Genomic DNA, 19,302 nt, shown 5'->3' with positions numbered 1-19,302 from the left:
CCAGAAGCTAGAGAATTGCCGTGACCTTGAGATTATGAGGCATTGAATTCCTCCGAAGAGGTCTATTCTCCCTAAAATTACGTTCGCGACTGCTTTTCATGAACTCATAGTTATTTTCCCCTGTTCTATTTTCGGTCATTTGAAAAACTCATTATTCAGTGATTCGACAACAAAGAATCATTAAAACCTGTTCATTAAAATTATTTAATGAATTTTTTTTCCAAGAAAACGAATTTAATTGCTCTATTAATTTTTGTGAAGAGAAAAATCAGCTCGAGAATTCGCAAATAAGAAAAAAAGGATTTTTGTTATAAAAAAGTGAGTTTGGTCATATCATCAAAAATGACGGTCTTATGACGGTCATGTGATACCAAAATACTATATTTTTTTCATTTATTTATTGTATTTATTCAGAGGAAACATTACCGTCATTTTTCCGATGGGTTCATATGACCAAAAATGATGGTCATGTGACGCAAAAAATATTCTATTTATTTTATTTATGCAAAGCAAAAATGACCGTCATTTTTCCGACAGCGTCATATGACCACAAATGACGGTCACGTGACGCAAAAAGACTAATTATTTTATTTATACAAAATAAAAGTGACCGTCATTTTTCCGATAGCGTCATATGACCATAAATGACGGTCACGTGACGCAAAAACATTCTATTTATTTCATTTATGCAGACGAAATGTCACCGTAATTTTTATTAATCTATTATGACCGTCACGGAAGAAAAGAGAACATCAGCACGAAAAAATAGAATCCATCATCCTCGGAATACAAAATTTTTAACGTAATTAACATTCCGCATTCGAACGTCATTAAGAATCCATCGAATAATCAAATTGATTGCAACCCACTTTAATCGTGTAATGTGATGCTTATTACCTGTACACATTATAGCTAATGTTAATGTTAATGGTGTCATCTTTAATAATTATTAATTCATCATTTATGGTTTAAATATCACTAGGAGCGTGGCTCTTGTAATACTTACATTAAATCAGCAGTTCGTTGACATGAATTTAAAAAATTATAAATAATAGCATTGTAATGGCAATTTCGGGAGAATTTGATATTTAATAGAGGATTGATGTGAAAGCTCATTACGATATCGTATAATAAGCCAATGACTCACCTTGTTCACCCCTGGAGTCGGATTCTGTTTGAAATTTCAAACGATTTTTATGGTGTTTATTGAAAAAAGTTGGTTAATTTAAAATTAATTACCGAGCGATAATAGACAAAATGCCGTAGGCGCGAAACGCAATATTTTTTTCAGGAATTTTACGGCAAAAAAATCGTTAAATAATGTATTCATTAAGAGAGTAATTAAAGATTCGATAATAATTACGGTCAATTCAGACAATACGGAATACAAAAAGAGAGAAAGTGAACTGCATAGTAATAGTTGCCCAGACGATCGCGAAAAATTAATCAACAATTTGTTTATTTATTCTATTTCTTGTGCCCTCTGCCCTTTCTGGGGTCCCATGGAACCGACATTTGCCCAACCCACGTCGCATTCACCCCCGGAACTGTATACGGACCTTCCGACGGCCATCTGGGGAGGCCATGGAAAACCCTGATCAACCTCGGGGTCCATCCTCTACACAAAAGATCTTGAAAATATACTGAATTTTGTGTTTCGTTACGGAGCATTGGGAGTTCATCATAATCATGGAGACCAAATCATTAAAAATTGTATCTCGCTGAGTCCTGAATCCCACTAGATATTGTTGATAATAACATGCCGTTTGTGAATTTGGGAAATGGACCATTGAGGGGTAATTTTCACTGATGTGAGGTCCTACCGTCCCGAGGTTCTCCGCGCGCGCCGTTTCCGTGTCAGTCCCTCGTGGCCCGCCTAGGCATGATTGCAAAGTGTCTTTCGGCGATCTGAACTAACCGACAGTATGGATTTTTCCCAACCCCCGTGGCAGCGGGTAATGGTCCAAGTGTTTGATATCACGCCAGTAGAGTAGATTAATATGAGCGACTGTGAGTGCGACCAGGCAGAAGACACATTCCAGTATTTCGTGATGGACTGTCCGATATATGCACCACAGTGGGAATGCATCGCGAATATAATCGGAAATGTCCCATAGCCTCAGGCGGCACAAGCTCTTGTGTCGTCGAGGGAGTCATTCGCCGAGTTCGCGGACTTTTGCAGGGAGTGTATGTGGCTGAAATGCATAGATGCGTATGCGGAAATCAGAAACGACGTCGACGATGATGAGTGAATGAATGAATGAATGAGACCAACCAACTCTCGTTGTCGGAGACGAGTCTTGGGGCACGGACCCGGTAATCTTCTCCGGGTAAACCTGGCCCGGTTGGAGGCATGAATGACAATTAGAATCATGTTAAATATCTGCTCGTCTTCTTCTCCTGTATTTCTTTTAATCCCAAATACCCTTATCCACCTTTCACATGCTGGGTGTCAGCTGACAACAAGGACCACCGCCCCGAAGTTCCCCGCGCGAGCCATGTCTGTGTCAGTCTCTCGTGGCTCGACTGGGGTATGGTTGCAAAGTGTCTTTCGGCGATCTGAACTAACCGACAGTATGGATTTTTCCCAACCCCCGTAGCAGCGGGTAATGGTCTAAGTGTTTGATATCATGCCAGTAGAGTAGATTAATAGGCCACGCGAGATTTCCGAAAACCATAACCTTGCAAGGTTGTTCTCACAATAACCAATTGACTGCTGAGAGGTCCTACATATCTGGGCGTATGCCACGGACTATCTCCTCGAGGTTCTCCGTGGGTGCGATGTCGGTACTTTGCAAAAGTGGTCAGAGGCACAACACAGAGGGCATTGCCATAGGACATGATTTACGGTTTTCTCTTCATAACCACATTTGCAGTTTGATGATGCAATTATACCCATTCGTTCGAGAGACTGTGATTCAATACCCCTTAACCGTAATTGATGTTTCGGTACAGCTGCATGAATCGTATCAAAACAAGCGAAAATCGACATAAACCTCAAATAGGTGACTGGATAGTTGATTTACTCATCTCTCGTTGCACCCGATTACGCTCGGGAGTAAAAATACCTCATGGAACGCTTCAAAATTTTCTTGGAGGGACGTCATCGGGTTCTGTGAAGTCTCGTTATCCATAATTATCCGCATCAAATCAGCACCCAGAAAACATCAGCTAGATTTATCACCCAATGCACCGCTCTAGCTCCTCTCAGTTCCTTAATTACGATTGAAATACGCAGATCCATCGGATAATCTAAATACCCTAATCGCTCCCAAAAATCGGTGGGATCGAATCGATCGAGATCGGTGAGATCTCAATGTTCGATGATGCCCTGAGATTGATATAATTTTAGATCATTTGGAAAATCTCGGATTTCAAATTTTCGATTGTCAGGGGATAATCGTCGGAATCGGTCCAAGACAACAAATTAATAACTATTGTTCTGGCCCATCCAGGTTTACAAAAATTTAACTGAATCATGTTCATGTTAAAATCTGTCTTTATATCAATTTTCAGCAAAATCTCATCATTACTTCTATATGCAATAGAACTACCTTAAAGTCCTAAAAATTCTCTGAATTTTCAGTAAAATCTAAAATTTTGTATTATTCAGTCCTCGAATATTATTAACTGCCAGTGCACTCACAATTAATCAATTGTCCCTAAAAGTTCACTCTTTTTTCCACGAGTCAGTCCAAAAAAATTCCTAGTCAATTTCGTAATCAACAAATGATTTGCGAATTCCGTAATTTTTCTTCACATATGAATGTAGACCACTAAAACCACTCGATGACCCCGAGTGCCAGAAAAGTCTGATTTTTCCACTGATTTCCCAGCCGCAGAATTACTCACAGATCAAAGGACAGGCGAGGTCCACCTGCGGAAACCCCTCGCAGAAGTACAGCCAAAACTCATAAAATCATCAAATCATTTAAAATAAATTGCGTTTGATCTTTTTATACTATGAAACCCAAAATATATTTTTTACTTTTTTCTCTTCATTTTTGAAACCCAAAAAAATAACATCGCGAACAAATTTACACTCCCTCAACCCAATAGACAAAAGGGCCTTATTTTAGCGGCGGACCTCTCATCCCGGATGAGCCGAGGGCTAGGGTGACTCTCGAACGGTCTCTCGAGTAAACGACATCGGATTATCAACCTGACTAGTATTACATCGACTCCTCGACTAGAAAATAAATTTTGAAAACTGAATACTGATCGACACGTGCAATTAAACACGAGTTATTTAACCGACGACGATGGCCGAAGTGGTTAAATCGCTCGGCCGGACTACGGGACCCGTGAGGCGCGGGTTCGAGTCCGGCTCAGGGCACTGCAATTTTTTAATCTTTCGGAAACCGTCGAAGGGAAGTCCAGACACCGCGAGTCATCAATAAATATTATTTAAAGTTTTTCATGAGTTTCCTTGGTCACCAGGAGAGTCTCTATGTGGCGTACAGCTCCTGGGGTAAATGCGACTCGTTTGAAGTGGAAGTCGATCCACGATATCGCAAATGCAATGGAAAAACCGAGTAGAGTACACATGAAATAAATAAATATTGTAGTGTAAGAGGAATTGTTGCAAAATTGTGACGAGTGGGGATAATCCTCAGGGACGATCCAAAATAATATTGATAAAATAGTCAGTTGTTCACACGCTGTGACAATAACCCGTCAAGTCAGTTTATAACAAATAAATTGAGTAAATTAATTAGTAACTTTAATGAAAAATTTGGAATTTTCATTATTTAAAAAAAATCCACAGTAGCACGAGATGTTTATTTACCTCATGAAATTGAAATAAAAAAATTAAAAAAAATTTCGTTTTATTGCTCACAGGTCACCCCTATCTCCATCATCCCTCTTCAACTCCCGCCAACCGCTCCCCCCACCCACTCACTCAATAAGTCGAAGGGGAGGCGATAACTATAAATACAGTCAGCGCGCAAAGATCAGTGCCACAGTGCATCGTACGTTCGGCAGAACTTCTCCTTTCGAGAACCAAAAAGAATATCGTCACTCATTAATGAGTAAAAAATCGATGAAAATTAAATAAAAAAAATTCCAAATAATTTCTGTGCATAAATTTTCACCAATTAATCGAACAAATTGATTAAACTTTTTGAAAAATGTGCGTACGTACGTTGATACCGAACGAGGTGACAACAGAGGCTGTCATGCCACCTCCTATCAGCAAATTCAGCAAAGCGAAGGAGAAATACATGAAAGTGCACGATCAACTAGTCCAGAAAGAGAACGAAATATCCGAAGTCCCTGAACACATATCAAACACCGACGACACAAATTCACCAAAATTAACACCTGACATTCTCGCACGAAGTACAACGATTTACGTCAAATGTTTGGAGATCGTAACGAGACGTTGGGACACGTGGAAAGAGTCAAATGTGTGCAAGTAAGTCATTGGTCCAATTACACTGAGACAAATTATGATAATGACCTTCAAAAAAAATTTTCCCAATTTTTTTTTCCTCAAACAATTGTCATTCGACGTTTTGCGTCTTCGAATGCTGGAAACTAATTAAATCAATCAATCAAATCAATCAAAATTAATTTTCAAATTGACGGATCAATTTTCGTGAAACTCGTCAATTAAAATATTTTCGATTGTGACCACTAATCGATTAAAAATTCAAAAATGCGAACCAAAATTTCCGTAACCCCCTCTCACCCTCCCTCCACCTCCCCCGGACATTTAAAAAAATAATTTTCAAATAATTTTCATCTTCAAATCCAGTGATCAACCTTTTCATAAAATGTAATCCATCTCCAACACGCGAGTCACGAGAACTGATCTGTCCCAAAGTGAAAAATTGCCACACCTCACTAAATTCAATCACGAAACGACGTCATAAAAAAAAGGACGACCTGACGCAACGAGAAAGCTAGACAACAAGTCTAAAATACCCGGAAGTTTCCATTTATTTCCTCCAACGTCCGCCCCCCCAGAACAGAATTCCTCACGATTGGAATCGACTGATCGACACCTCCAGTGATTACCCAATAAATAAATAAAAATCGAAATGAAAAAAGTCCCTGGGAAGGACCTCCTCGTCGTTAATCAAAGCGCGAAATTGGGACAGCTCACGATAATCCAAACCCGTTTCTCCCACCTCCCCCCTTCTTCCCCCCACCACTTTTCACGCTCATTTTATTGCACTTTTTATTGGCTTCCCTTAATCTCGCAGAAAGTCACGTACGCCACTCGATTCATCCCATCCCCCATTTGCATTGTATTCATCCGCGTGAATTAAAAAGAGCCAGAGGTGACCCCGTCGGGTTAACTGGGTTTAACGACTGCATCTGTAACTGAGCGCTGAATGAAGCCGTAAAATAAATAATTATGTGACTTTTAGATGACTTCGGCTGATAGTGAATAGTGATAATGAGATATCTATCGGTTTGTTGTGGTGTGTTGCAAAATTAATGGCTGAATGTTAAATAAGTTTGCAGGTGTTTATAGGGAGAGATGAGGATTTTGAAGAGTTGAAGATATTTTTTTTAATGAAAAATCGTGGGGAGGGGGGGGGGGAATCAGGGACAGGGGAATGGGTGAAGGTCGGATATGTTATTCGGGTATTTTTTGAGTATAATGCGCATTTCGAAAATTTTTTAGAGAATAAAATGAAATTTTTATGAGGGAAAATTTTTGGAATAAAACTGGGAAATTCAGGCACAGGAGGATGTCTGAAGGGTGGAGTAGTTTTTAAGGGATTTTTCGGGCATAATGAGCGTTTCGAGAATCTGGAGAATTTGTTGTAAAATAGAATGAAATTTTATGAAGGAAAAGGTTTGGAATAAAACTGGGAAGTTCAGGCACGAGAGACTGCCTGAAGGTCGAACAACTTTTTCCAGTATTTTTCGGACAAAATGGGCATTTAGTAATTTTGAAAAACATTTTATTAAATAGAATTAAATTTTTATAGAGAAAAAAGCTTAGAAAAAGTTCTGGGAAATTCAGGTACAAGATAATGCCCTTTTGCAGAGATTTTTCGGGACACGATTTTTTTATAATTCGTAGAAATTGTTATAGAACAAATGAAATTTTCTTCAAGAAAAATGTCGGTTCAATTGAGGCACCAACAAATGCGTGAAAGTTATTCTGAAAATGAAAATTTCATGACGAAAAATGCCTGGAAAAGCTGTGGAAAATTCAGGCACCAGGAATATCTGACTTCAGGCACCTTTAGCATGTAGTTATCGGACAAAATAAATATTCCAAAGTGATAATTGAAATGGAATGAAAATGTCATAACTTGATTGAATTTTTAAAGGCACCTGAATATCGTGAAATATGTCGTCGTCAATTTTCATTTTTTCCCCAATTAAAATTTTCGCAGATGGAAAAACCTGCCCTTTAACCTTCTCAGTGTGAAACACTCAGTTTCCACACGTCTGTGACGGTATAACAACGACATTTCCCTGGATTTGGTTTGGGATAGGTAAACCCTCGGCGAGGGGTCGGGTTAATGAACCGGAAGATTATGATGCGTTGAGAGTGGTCAGGGAACGACAATTGGGATAAGTGTGTCATTACATCAGGTTCATTTCGTCATTAAAATTCCGGAATGATTGGATTCTCAATGGCTACCGCTTACGAAATTACAGAGAAATTATTGAAAAATTATTAAATGTCTATGCGGGGGGTAATTAACCGTTAATCACGATTTTTATAAAGTTAATGAGAGTATAAAAATTTCAGGGAATATACTGGGTTAATGTTGGCCCAATACCGGCCCGATGTCGGGCCAATACTGGCTTGATGTTGGGCTAATGTTGGCTCAATGCCGGCCCAATGTTGGCCAATACTGACCCAATGCCGGCCCGATGTCGGGCCAATACTGGCCCGGTGTTGGGCTAATGTTGGCGTAATGCCGGCCCGATGTTGGGCCAACACGGTTGGGATAACACTGGTCCAATGTGGGCCCTGCACCGGGCCAACGTTCGGCCAACCATGAGCCAACATTGGGCAAAATCATCATATAATTCAAAAAGACGTCAATATTCCAATGTTATGATTGTCCTCTCGAATTTGCGTTTAATATCTCGAATTGATTATTAAAATTTAAATTCTCCAATGAGTCCGAGCCCCCGAAAATTGACTTCATTGACCGATTGACTCCGTCAAGTGGTAAAGACCATTGATAATGAGTTATCATCATCGAGAGCAATGACTTCCTGCTTGCGAGATTGCCCCCACCATCGAAATACTGAACTTGAAATTAATTTGAAATGTCTGGTATTCTTATCAATCACTTGCCGCCGATCTTGTGCCCGAGTTGACTCGACACTTATCGATCAATTTTTTGCCGAACCCGTGGAAAATTACGAGTCATTGGTGAATTCCGGAGGCATCGTCAGCCTCCGGTGACGCTTGTCATGACGTAGAGACATTTTTTTTTTATCAAACCCCCAGGTGATTACTCAAACACCTCTTATCTGGGAAAATACAAATCGGGGCTTTGCGCAGTTGGAGTTATTGCAGGAATAATTATCGAACTTTTCGTGGAATTATCATTGATTAAGAATTCTTTGTACGAAGTTCATGGCCAGCGAGACAATTACAGTCACGAGTCAGGTGCTTCGACAATTTTGTTAGTTAAATAAAAATAATAATCCGGTAGTTCAGATGCTAATGATATTAACATTTGTTACTACATTTTGGAAAATATATAAATATTATTTTAAATATGTAAACTATTAATTAATTATCAATACGTAAATATCATTAGTGTTGTTGATATTTATAAATTTTCAGACGTTATGATATATTAATATATTTTTTATTTCTGTAGTTTGAATAATTTTTAGAAAATAATTGAAGTAGAAAAGATTATCTTAAGTTCGTAGAACTTTGTAAACATTTTTCGGGTACAAAAAGTGAAGTAGAATATGTGAATAACTGATGAATAACTGAATAAAGTAAATAATTTGGTTGAATCTTAATTGTTGTCTTAATTATCTTAATTTATGTTTGATAAACACAAGTTTCTCAAATTAAGATTTTTTTTTGGGTAAATTTTAATTGAATTATTTTTTGGAATTCAGAGAATAGATTTCTCCTGGAATTCCAAAAGTTGAAATAGAAATTCCCCACCTAATTAGGTTGCAATTTTCATTACATAATTAGCAATTAGTAATTCTCTTACCATTCGATAACAATTTTTCCGTTCAATTACGAAGTCACGATTTAGGTCAAGATTTTTATTAATTCCTCCCCAAGTGACTAACCATTCACGCACGATTGAATTCCCTAGTAATTAGACCTCGAGATTACAAATTAATCATCAGAGTTACATTTTAACTTTCTTGCAATTATGAAAGTCGTACTAAAAACTTTTAATTTACATCAAAATTTGGTAACACGTCGTTTGTAATTCAATCAAAAAACAACCAAAATCAGCCCCAAACAAATTCACCTCAGCCAAAATCATCCTAAAAGTTCTGCGAGATAACAAAAAAAATGGCCATAGAAAAAATATATTAATTAAACAGAAAGCCAATTAACAGTAAAAGTTTACGGATATTTTCTCAAATAAAGAGATAACATTCTGTCGAATGTACAATCTAGAGTCATTAATAACTCAAACTCATATGAAAAATGTGAATCAAAGTATTTTTGCCAAACCGACTCAACACAATTGTATTAATTAAAAAGAAAGCCAATCAAGAAAAATAAAGAAAACATTTGAACCGTCAAAGGCAAATAGCGAATAAAAAAATAATAATTTTCCTCAAACGATCATTACACAATGTAATTACCAAATGGTACGGTAATTTTTACTGAATTGTCCTCTCCGTGTAAGACAATACGGCCCTGAACAGTCGCAATCAATTAGTCAGTGGTGGATGCTGACAGGTGATCTAGAAGGGTAACTGGGGGACATGAAGAAGCAATTTGGAAGGGCCGAGGAACGCGAAAAAAGTGAGAAGTGTTTGGCAAAAAGGAATATCCAGTTTGGGCGGTCGGCGAAGATTTATCGCTTCCCTGAATCGAAACACCCGGGGGAACCTAATGATTTGTAGCTGGCGCAGGGTTCAAAAATACATTGAAATATTAAGAATCATTCCACGTGGAATTCCACCTCCGTGGATGGATCCTCCAAGAAGTGAGCGATTCGAATCATCAGATTTTTCCATAATTTTGGGGATAAATGACTTCCACTTGCGCGTTAAAAAATTCTTGTCAGTCCAAGATCTTTGGGGAATCCTCAGACGAATCATCAAAGGATCTTCGCAATATTTTCCTGGTGACTCCTTCTGGATTTTCCTGATGACTCCTTCTGAGTCTCCAGAAGGAGTCACCAGGAAAATCCTTGGGCGAACGATTGTTGTTTGGAGAAACAGTTTTATCAATTCACGAAAGTCAAAAATTCACAGCTGGAGATCATCTTGAGTTAAAATCAACCTTTTTTTTCATTCTTATGATGAATACACATGACTTGACTCCAGAAACCGCTGTACTTGATCAAAGTAAACACAACTGACTGAGGAACTACTGATCTCACTCATAAGACCCGATCCATTTCAAATTAATTAAACTAATAAATCCTCGTCTCAATAAAAAATATTTCAATAAAAATCATTTTCCCATTGACTGTCCTCATCGCCCATAAAATGTCACAACACTCTTCTGTACCCAATTGTCCACCCCATCACCCTCAATCCTAAAATTAAACAAATTCACTTTCCCATAAATCAATCAACTTCTGACGATTTCCAAGTGGACGTTAAAATTGAGATCACTCGTCTCATGAAATAATAACAGAGAATCGACAAATGTCTCACATTAACAACAACTGCAACATCAGCACTTGTTATTTGTCAAATTTACACATGCACCGTTGACGTTTATTCGCAACTTTTCGAAAATAACTCGTGAGAATGAATTTCGTCATCGGTCGAGCCCTGAGGGGGCGGTCTTGAACCGCTGCCAGGGGATGGTGCCGTGTTCTGCAAAAATAAAATCACGTGAATGGAGGAACGTCACGAGTTCTTTCACACGAATAGAATTTTTTACCAAAACGTAATAATTAAAAACAATTTTTTTAATTTTTCTAATTAATATGAAAATTATTTATCGAAGTTATCTCATATCCATTCTTTACAAATAAATATAAATAAATATAAATAAATATGAATAATGCGATCAGATATAAATAAATTATGAAAATCAATGGAATTTGCACAAAATCAATGACATTAAATCGCAATTTTAATTAAAAAATCATCTAACAATTATTATTTTCTCTTTTGACTCTAGGATCATCTTCCAGACAACTCAGCCTGCTCATGTGATAATGGTAGCTGCAGTTTTGTGCGTGGTATCAGCACTTTTGCCAAATTCTGATAGAATCAGCAGCCGAGGACAGCCACGAGTGAAAATCATGTCTTTAATCTACTTGACGTCTTTCGCTTTGCATTTCGGAGCGCAAATCTGGATGACCTTCGTCTCTGGTGAGCATCAATCCCCTCAATAATTCCAGTAGATCACTGACTTACCCCAGTTGACTTCACCGGGAAATTCTCATCAGAATCGGGTCAATATAATTTTGATGATAAATAAGTAATTTGCATTCGATGAGAATTTTCATACCAATGTATTTTAAATTGAATTCGATGATTCATCGGTGTCTCACAGTATCGCTTTCAATCATCCAATTTATTCTCATTTAAGGCACCCGAGGATTATCGTTCGGATGTTATCTCGATTGTTCTTTCATCCTCATAATCTGAAGTTTATCAGTCATCGGGGGTTTTTATGCTACGCAGGAATCCCTAAAATTTATGATTCCACAATTAAAGAAAGTACACAAAATTTTAGAAGTAAAAAAAGTTAACAAATTATCTAAATGTTATTTTCTCTTTTGACTTGACGATTATTTTTCGATATATTTGACGTTAATGACAGTTAATAAAATAGAAGAAATTAAGTTGAATCCATTATTATTAAAAGAACAAGGAATTTGGCATTCGATTCGATTATCAGTTCAATGATTTTCTCCCAAATCTAAACAAAAACACAATCACTCTTGGGTTAATAAACAATTAGGCTATAATTACCTTCTAATTGATTATTACAATTTAACTTTAATTTTGGTATTGACAGATTTATGTGAAGACTTTCATTCATTCGTAATCAAAGTGAAGTCCCCAAGATAGTTAATGATTCTGGAAAGAATTATTCTTTAGTACAGGGAAAACACGAATGTCTTCATATAAATTAGAATTTAATTGCCATAATCAATTAAAAGGTTCTTCTAATTTAATCGAGTCAGTGAACCCTAATTCATATAATAAAAACATCATATCATTTTCCGAGTGGTCACCTCAGTGATAACGTCCTCATCGCAAAGTTAATTAATTTCCTGATTCCAGGTCTCTCCCTGTACTTCGCTCTGCCCCGTCACAGCTTTGGTGAAGTCCAACGTGTCCTCTTCCCTCGATACTTCACGATAAACGCCTGCCTCAGCTTCACGACCCTCTTAATATTCGCCAAGCACCACTCGGGGCGAATATGGGAGTCGGAAATAACTGTCCAACTGGCGGCCATGACCATCGCCTTCTTCATCGAGCTCCTGGTCCGCCTCTACCTCACCCCACCCCTCATGAATCTGATGTCACAGAAGACGCTGATCGAACGGGCTGCAGGGGTTGGTAATGAGGTGGGGAAACACAATCCAGGAACTCTCAAGCACTGTCCTCACTACTTGAAGATCCACGGGGCCTTCCGTAAGGCCCACATGTGCATCGCCATGGGGAATATCATGACAATGGCCTGCACCGCTCTACATCTTCACTACATCTCCAGTAAATTATGTATTTTATAGATAAATCGAGGGAGGATTATTCGGTTCGATTGTCTAGGGACGTTGGGGCATTACAATCGATTTTAATTGATGAAAAAAATTAATAAAATGGTGCGTGTGAGCTGAGGGTGATGGCGATGGTCCCTGCGATGGGAACTTTCCTATGAAATAGTGAGAAACAAAAATATAATTCTGGTAATCAAAACTGGGGGATCGATGGGAGATCGATCAGTTGATTGGGTCGATGGTTGGTCGATCGCCGATTGATAAGTGGATCGATGGGTAGTGGATTGTTGGTGGATGGTCAGTCGATTAACGATTGATAGTCGATTGTTGGTGGATTGTCAGTCGATTAATGGTCGATAGTCGATTTTTGATCGATTGTCAGTCGATAGTCGATTATGGTCGATTGTCAGTCGATAGTCGATTAGGGTCGATTGTCAGTCGATAATCGATTATGATCGATTGTCAGTCGATTAATGGTCGATAGTCGATTTTTGATCGACTATCAGTCGATTAATAGTCGATTGTTGGTTGATGATCAGTTGATTAACGGTCGATAGTCAGTCGATTAACGATCGATAGTCGATTATGGTCGATTGTCAATCGATAGTCGATTATGGTCGATTGTCAGTCGATAGTCGACTATGGTCGATTGTCAGTCGATAGTCGATTATGGTCGATTGTCAGTCGATTAATGGTCGATAGACGATTTTTGATCGATTGTCAGTCGATAATCGATTATGATTGATTGTCAGTCGATTATGGTCGATTGTCAGGCCATAGTCGATTATGGTCGATTGTCAGTCGATAATCGATTATGGTCGATTGTCAGTCGATAATCGATTATGATCGATAGTCAGTCGATTAATGGTCGATAGTCGATTACGGTCGATTCTCAGTCAATTACGGTCGATTATCAGTCGATTAATGGTTGAGTCAATTGGTGGTCGATTGATCCCCGATCAAAAAGGTTCAGATGTTTTTTATTTTTGGACACAAAAGCATTTTACCCATTTTACTCACCAGAATCGATTTTAGTTTGAAACTCAATTCTGTCTCACAAAAGCTCTTCAAATTATTCTAAACTCTTACTCATTTTTTTTTAAGGGAAGGTCAATGCAAAAAAAAATATGCTTTCTTTTTTCATGTAATGCCCTATCGCCCGGAACAAAAATCCCCGAATTATTTGTATCATGTAAATAGTTGAACGTCCATCGGAGCTTGATAATTCGTTACAGGGCAAATTATTGGCGCAATTCTTTGGAACGATCCCCAGAGTTTTCTATCAAAAAATACCCGTTGAAATGTCGTTATGACTCTCAACGCAGAAACAGATCTTCCGCCTGTCATTGTCTTGTCGACGAGCCTCTTACAGGATGATCAATAATCTTGCATCATTTTATTTCGAGTAATCAGTATTATCTGCTGGATACGAACGCTTATCGGCGTTGGTGGACTCGTAAACTCTTGCAATGAAACTGCACATTGTTGTTAACACTCATTGACAAGACCTTGATACGGTTTTTTGTTAAATTATTAGGTTTCTAGAGTAAAATTTCGAAGACTTGCTCTGCATCAGAGTTGACAATTGTTGATGGTTATTTATAATATTGAAGGGGGAAGATTCATCGGAATAGTCTTCCCCGCTAAGTTTCGATGGAAGTTAGCCGATATTCTCGATTAGTTCCAGATAATAATTATTGTAATTTGATGACTGCATATTATTTATAATGCTCACCTGTCATTGGTTTGTTGTATATAAAATCATCCGTCATTTTGTGTTCATTAAGAAAATTAGGAACGAAGAGAATTTCCATGGGAGATGTCCAAGTGACAGAAAATTCCGTTGGATTTTTATTTTTGATCAATTCTCTTGAAATTTCTGTCAAAATCTGTTTTTTTAAACCGAATCATTCCCTCAGATGTCTTCGATTTCAATTTTCTCATCTCAATTTATTTCTGAATGGAATAAGTTGAATGAAACAATTGTTTGAATTTTTTGTAAAATATTTTCTATTCAAACTTCGAACAGAATTGGTCAAAAACTAATGGAAAAAGATTATATTTAATTTTGCGAGAGTTGAGGAACGAAATTGCGACATATTTTTTTATAATGGAAATTTCACATGGAAAATAGTCAGAATTGACTGGTCTTGTAATTGAGACTTTTTTATGATGAATTCAATTTTTAACAGACAAATAAGTTATAAAAATGTTTCGCTTAAACTACAGATTATAAAATTTATTTAAAAGTATTTTTTGTATTTTCCTCGAGTATTAAAATGTTTTGGGAAGACGAACTTCACGAAATTTAACGTTCACAAAAAAATATCAATCCATTACGGTTCACAAATTAATGATCAATTTTACATGATAACATCAACGAGTGTTAATTCTCACAAAAAATATTAGAAAAAATGAATTTGCTTCAAAAATACATCGCAATTATTGTCTTCAATTAGAACTCTTGTGCTGAATGCCTTTAAAATGAAAAATCATTGTAATATTTTATAAATTTGTCAGTGAATTTCCCGAAGAGTAATAAAAATTGTCTTCATAATCGTTTATTGCGTTGTTACGTCTCAAAAATTATTCTATCTACCCTTAATCTACGTTTACATTCAATCAACATATGAAATTTAATGAAAAAATACTGACATTGTGTTCAACCAAATCACCGGTATCTGACATACCATTATCAAAGGGAATAATTATCAATTCTCACAATAAACTAAAATCGAAAGAAATACACGAATAAAGTATTAACATTATTTACAATTTGTTTTCTGTCACTCAATTTTGGTTCAGTATATCACCTCTTCTGCCAGCTGAATCAATATACTGATCAATCAATCACTGATATTGCAAAAATTCATTCATCAATAAGTGGTGTTCCCATTAGTTCTGTGAAATACGTTCATTTTTCGTCTCACAATTAACGCATCGTAAGTAGTTACGTAATTAATTATCAAATACAATTAATTGATTATTTTTTTTATAATTAATAATTAATTACATCAACCGTAGATATGAGTTTTGGTATTGGAAATAAATCACGAGATCCACATCGACAGCCCCCCGCGTCAATTAGACCAGAAAATCTGATGGAAAATTCTGGAGAGTCTTCGATGAGATAAACGATTGAAAAAAAAAAATTAGAGATAAGGTTCACTGAAATCCGCAAAAAAAACTCACCGATGTCGCATTATCACTGCACGGTTTGTATAAACGTTACACGTATAAACCTATCAGTCTATATTTTATGATAAAAATTGTATTTTACAGGATCCAACACTGTTCATGGTGGGAATCACTCGAGATCTGCAATTAAATTAAAAAACTGAATTATTTCATTTGAAATATCTATTAACAGCTGAGTAATACTGCCACGCATTAAAATAACTTTGTTGTAACTATTGCAACCCTTAAAATTATCTACAATGGAGCTCCTCTTCAAAATTTCCCAAAATTTTCCTCAAAATTTCATTCGATTACAAAATATCAACCAAAAACTGTAATATGGACTGATATTGCTGGACTAAATGTGAAATAACTCGTCTGAGAGTCGAGATAGCGAAATTCTTGTAATGACATTTTTTATAGCTCTTGAAATTCCCCACAAAAAAGGTTCTCATCAAAATCCTCCTGTTTCCCTTAGAATAGACAATAATGACAAGTAAAAATTGAACTGTTGTCCGTGACGTGATAGCCAAATGCTGAATTTCTTTTTTCCAACCGTTCCATTTAGCCCCACCCTCCTTCAAATCTCTGAACGAGCTGATAATAACCGTAATTACCTCAGAGATGACGAATATTCATGATTAAACCCGTAGAATTTCGGCAGCTTTATTGTAGCAAATGGCGATCCAGTCTGGTTGTGTGGCGCCCCATTGAATTTGATTGACTTCGCCCTCAGCAGCGGTGTAAGCGAGAATTGGATCCTCGATGGCCCTCGGCATCTGCTGAATGTCCCAGATCAGTGCCTGATGATCGTCCCCAGCTGTGCAGATGTGACAGGAGGAGTGCGGTGCCCAGGCGATGCCGTTAACGCTCGCTCTATATCCGGAACAATGAAAAATATTCAAAAATCATGACCCCTAGAGTACAACATTTTCGAAAAAACTGAAAATGGCAAATATCTCGGTAACTTTTCGAGGATTTTATGATCGATCTACATAGGAAACATCGAGCTGAATGTTTTGAAAAAAACTAAAATCAAATCGGTCCATTAGTTTTCGAAATATTCACGAAAAACCAGTGAACAACAAATCGATTTTTCTCGAAAAATACTCAACTAATCGAGCTGTCGTTGTGCACATAATTAATGCTCATTAAGACTAACGATTTGTGGGAATTTTGGATTTTTAAAAAATTTTTTAGTCAAGTTACAGTTCAATTCTCTAGAGTTAATTGCAATGAAAATTACGGAATATGAAACATGTCCGGTTGCAATGACTTTATTCCTAGGAAATAAATTAAAAATAATTACCGATGATTATTCAGTCTAGCGACAGGAGTGCAGGGCACCCTGACATCGAGAATAATGACCTCGCAGGCGTCCATGGCAACAGTAGCGAGATAATTAGGATCCTGTTTATTCCAAGCGAGTCTCAGCAGAGGTGTGTGCTGAGGATCCTCATAAATGATAGTCGAGTGCTCAAGATGACGTAGATCAAACATCCTGACAGATCCATCAGCCCCAACTGACGCAAACATGTCTCGTCCACCTCCAGCTCGACTGAAAGCAATGTCGTAGACCTCTTTGTCATGGGCAATGAGCTGAGTCTTGACATGTCCTGTCACCATATTGACACGTCCCAACACCTGACCGGTCTCCAGGCCCCAGATTGTACAGGTGGTGTCGATGCTGGATGTCCCGATCAAGTTGGGATCGACTTCGTTCCAATCGAACGACGTCAGAGGTGCGCAAAAATCTGAATTTTTGTTGTTATTTAAAACGCACTCGAGACGAGTCTCGGGTTCTGCTGCTCGCCAAACCCGAAGGTAGTCACCAGAGGTTGCGAGAAGATCGGGAAATAGTCCTGGAATTTGATTGGAGGAAATTATTAGACGACGTGACGAAATAAAATTTAAAATATTTCCAAAAATCAGAACAAGAAAATGTTACAAAATTTCTGCAAAATATTACAAATAAAAATTAATGTGAAATATTATGAATAAATAAACAATAAATGTCTCTCCTCGGCTATTGTTATTAATTATGTCCGAACTTTCACTTGTTACGACTGTCCCTCAATATTCCAATAATGTTTAAACATAATGTACACAAAAATAATCCACAAGTTAAGGGAATCACAATTCATCACACGCTCCAAACATAATTTGGTGCTATAATATTTTGCTAATTCTTTTGTTATTAATAATAATAGTACTAATTTATTTCATTTGGTGGTACATCCTGTGTTGTCCACGTACGTTGTTAATAATTTATATCATAATATGTTGATCCCTAACATTTTTAAGACTAATATTTTCGTAAACTGATAGAAAGTGACAGAAAAAAGTAATTTTGACAAACGAATTTCCTTTCGATCTACTATCATCAGGTTAGAAATTTATAAACAAAAGTGATTCTACAATAAACGCGAGCTAACTCGTTTCTGAGATTGATTTCATTGAAAGTAATCGAACTTCTCTAGACCTGGAGTTCCTCTTATTTATCGGAATAACAAAACTATTTGGGTTTTTGTCAACAACAAATCTGATTCTGATTTTTTACCATTTTTTCCGATACAAAAACGATAATTAAATTAAGGAAAACATTACGATACCAAATGTGATCGAGTTTTCTAATAAATTTCTGTAGTTTTTGATGATTTCGGAATTTAGCGAAAGCCAAGAGCCACTTCAGGAGCTAAAAATCAATTCAGTGGAATTTTGTAACGAATTCCTTTGGTGTTTCTTGAATATTTGTTTTGTCCTACCTTTACTATCCGGAATCCACATGATTTTGGTGGTGGGATAGGGATGATCAAAGGTGCTCTTAGCGCTGAACTCCGATGTCTCCTCATCCAGAGAGACGATCTGCACTTTATTATTGTACTCCTCGACGAAGCTGCCGAGGGCGAGTCTGAATCTCTTGTCAGGTCTCACCGACCAGTTCATGCTGTAGAGAGGCCATGGAGCCTCGTATTTGTATATTTCCTTGCGTTTGGGGGGAACACTGTGCAGGGCCATGATCCTCTCGCGTTCACCAGGTCCTGATGGTTTGTTTACAGGCGGTATATGTCACTCAACCCCAGGGGCAATCGTCAATCCTTCGATTTGTCGGCAAATGTCTAGCAATCTTACGCCCTAATTATCAGTTTTCATTGGACAATTAGAGATATTCACCGGTTTATTGCACTAGCGACAGATATGAAACTGAATGTCAACCGAAGCTAACCTCCAAACTTTGATTGTTGTTTTTCCTCCGGTTTTTTCCAGGAAAAAATATGTTCATGGA

General features: G+C 37.3%; 2 protein-coding genes across 2 annotated transcripts; one reads left to right on the top strand and one right to left on the bottom strand.

Moving 5' to 3' along the window:
• Positions 1 to 4,946: 4,946 nt before the first annotated feature.
• On the top strand, positions 4,947 to 15,403 carry LOC135171005 (transmembrane protein 205). Its single transcript, XM_064137273.1, has 3 exons — positions 4,947 to 5,419; positions 11,288 to 11,481; positions 12,403 to 15,403. The coding sequence occupies exons 1-3, from the start codon at positions 5,133 to 5,135 to the stop codon at positions 12,852 to 12,854; spliced, it is 933 nt and encodes a 310-aa protein (XP_063993343.1). The 5' UTR covers positions 4,947 to 5,132; the 3' UTR covers positions 12,855 to 15,403.
• Wap (wings apart) lies at positions 15,385 to 19,250 on the bottom strand. The gene is made up of 4 exons (XM_064137272.1): positions 18,782 to 19,250; positions 17,326 to 17,878; positions 16,634 to 16,892; positions 15,385 to 16,157 (listed from the first exon to the last, which is right to left on the bottom strand). The coding sequence occupies exons 1-3, from the start codon at positions 19,032 to 19,034 to the stop codon at positions 16,658 to 16,660; spliced, it is 1,041 nt and encodes a 346-aa protein (XP_063993342.1). The 5' UTR covers positions 19,035 to 19,250; the 3' UTR covers positions 15,385 to 16,157; positions 16,634 to 16,657.
• Positions 19,251 to 19,302: the final 52 nt, after the last annotated feature.

Source organism: Diachasmimorpha longicaudata, chromosome 18 (genome assembly GCF_034640455.1).
Source record: "Diachasmimorpha longicaudata isolate KC_UGA_2023 chromosome 18, iyDiaLong2, whole genome shotgun sequence".
Lineage (NCBI taxonomy): Eukaryota > Metazoa > Arthropoda > Insecta > Hymenoptera > Braconidae > Diachasmimorpha > Diachasmimorpha longicaudata.
The sequence above is the reverse complement of the archived record's forward strand: the minus strand, read 5'-3'. Positions and strand labels throughout refer to the sequence as shown.

Bases quoted from the DNA above. Each gene is read 5' to 3' on its own strand.
- Wap (XM_064137272.1), bottom strand. From the start codon at position 19,034: ATGGCCCTGCACAGTGTTCCCCCCAAACGCAAGGAAATATACAAATAC. The intron at 17,879-18,781 runs GTAGGACAAAAC...ATCAAATTCCAG, and splicing joins GTGGATTCCGGATAGTAAAG to GACTATTTCCCGATCTTCTC. The intron at 16,893-17,325 runs GTAATTATTTTT...TTCCGGATATAG, and splicing joins GCTAGACTGAATAATCATCG to AGCGAGCGTTAACGGCATCG.
- LOC135171005 (XM_064137273.1), top strand. From the start codon at position 5,133: ATGTGCGTACGTACGTTGATACCGAACGAGGTGACAACAGAGGCTGTC. The intron at 5,420-11,287 runs GTAAGTCATTGG...TTTTGACTCTAG, and splicing joins AAAGAGTCAAATGTGTGCAA to GATCATCTTCCAGACAACTC. The intron at 11,482-12,402 runs GTGAGCATCAAT...TCCTGATTCCAG, and splicing joins CTGGATGACCTTCGTCTCTG to GTCTCTCCCTGTACTTCGCT.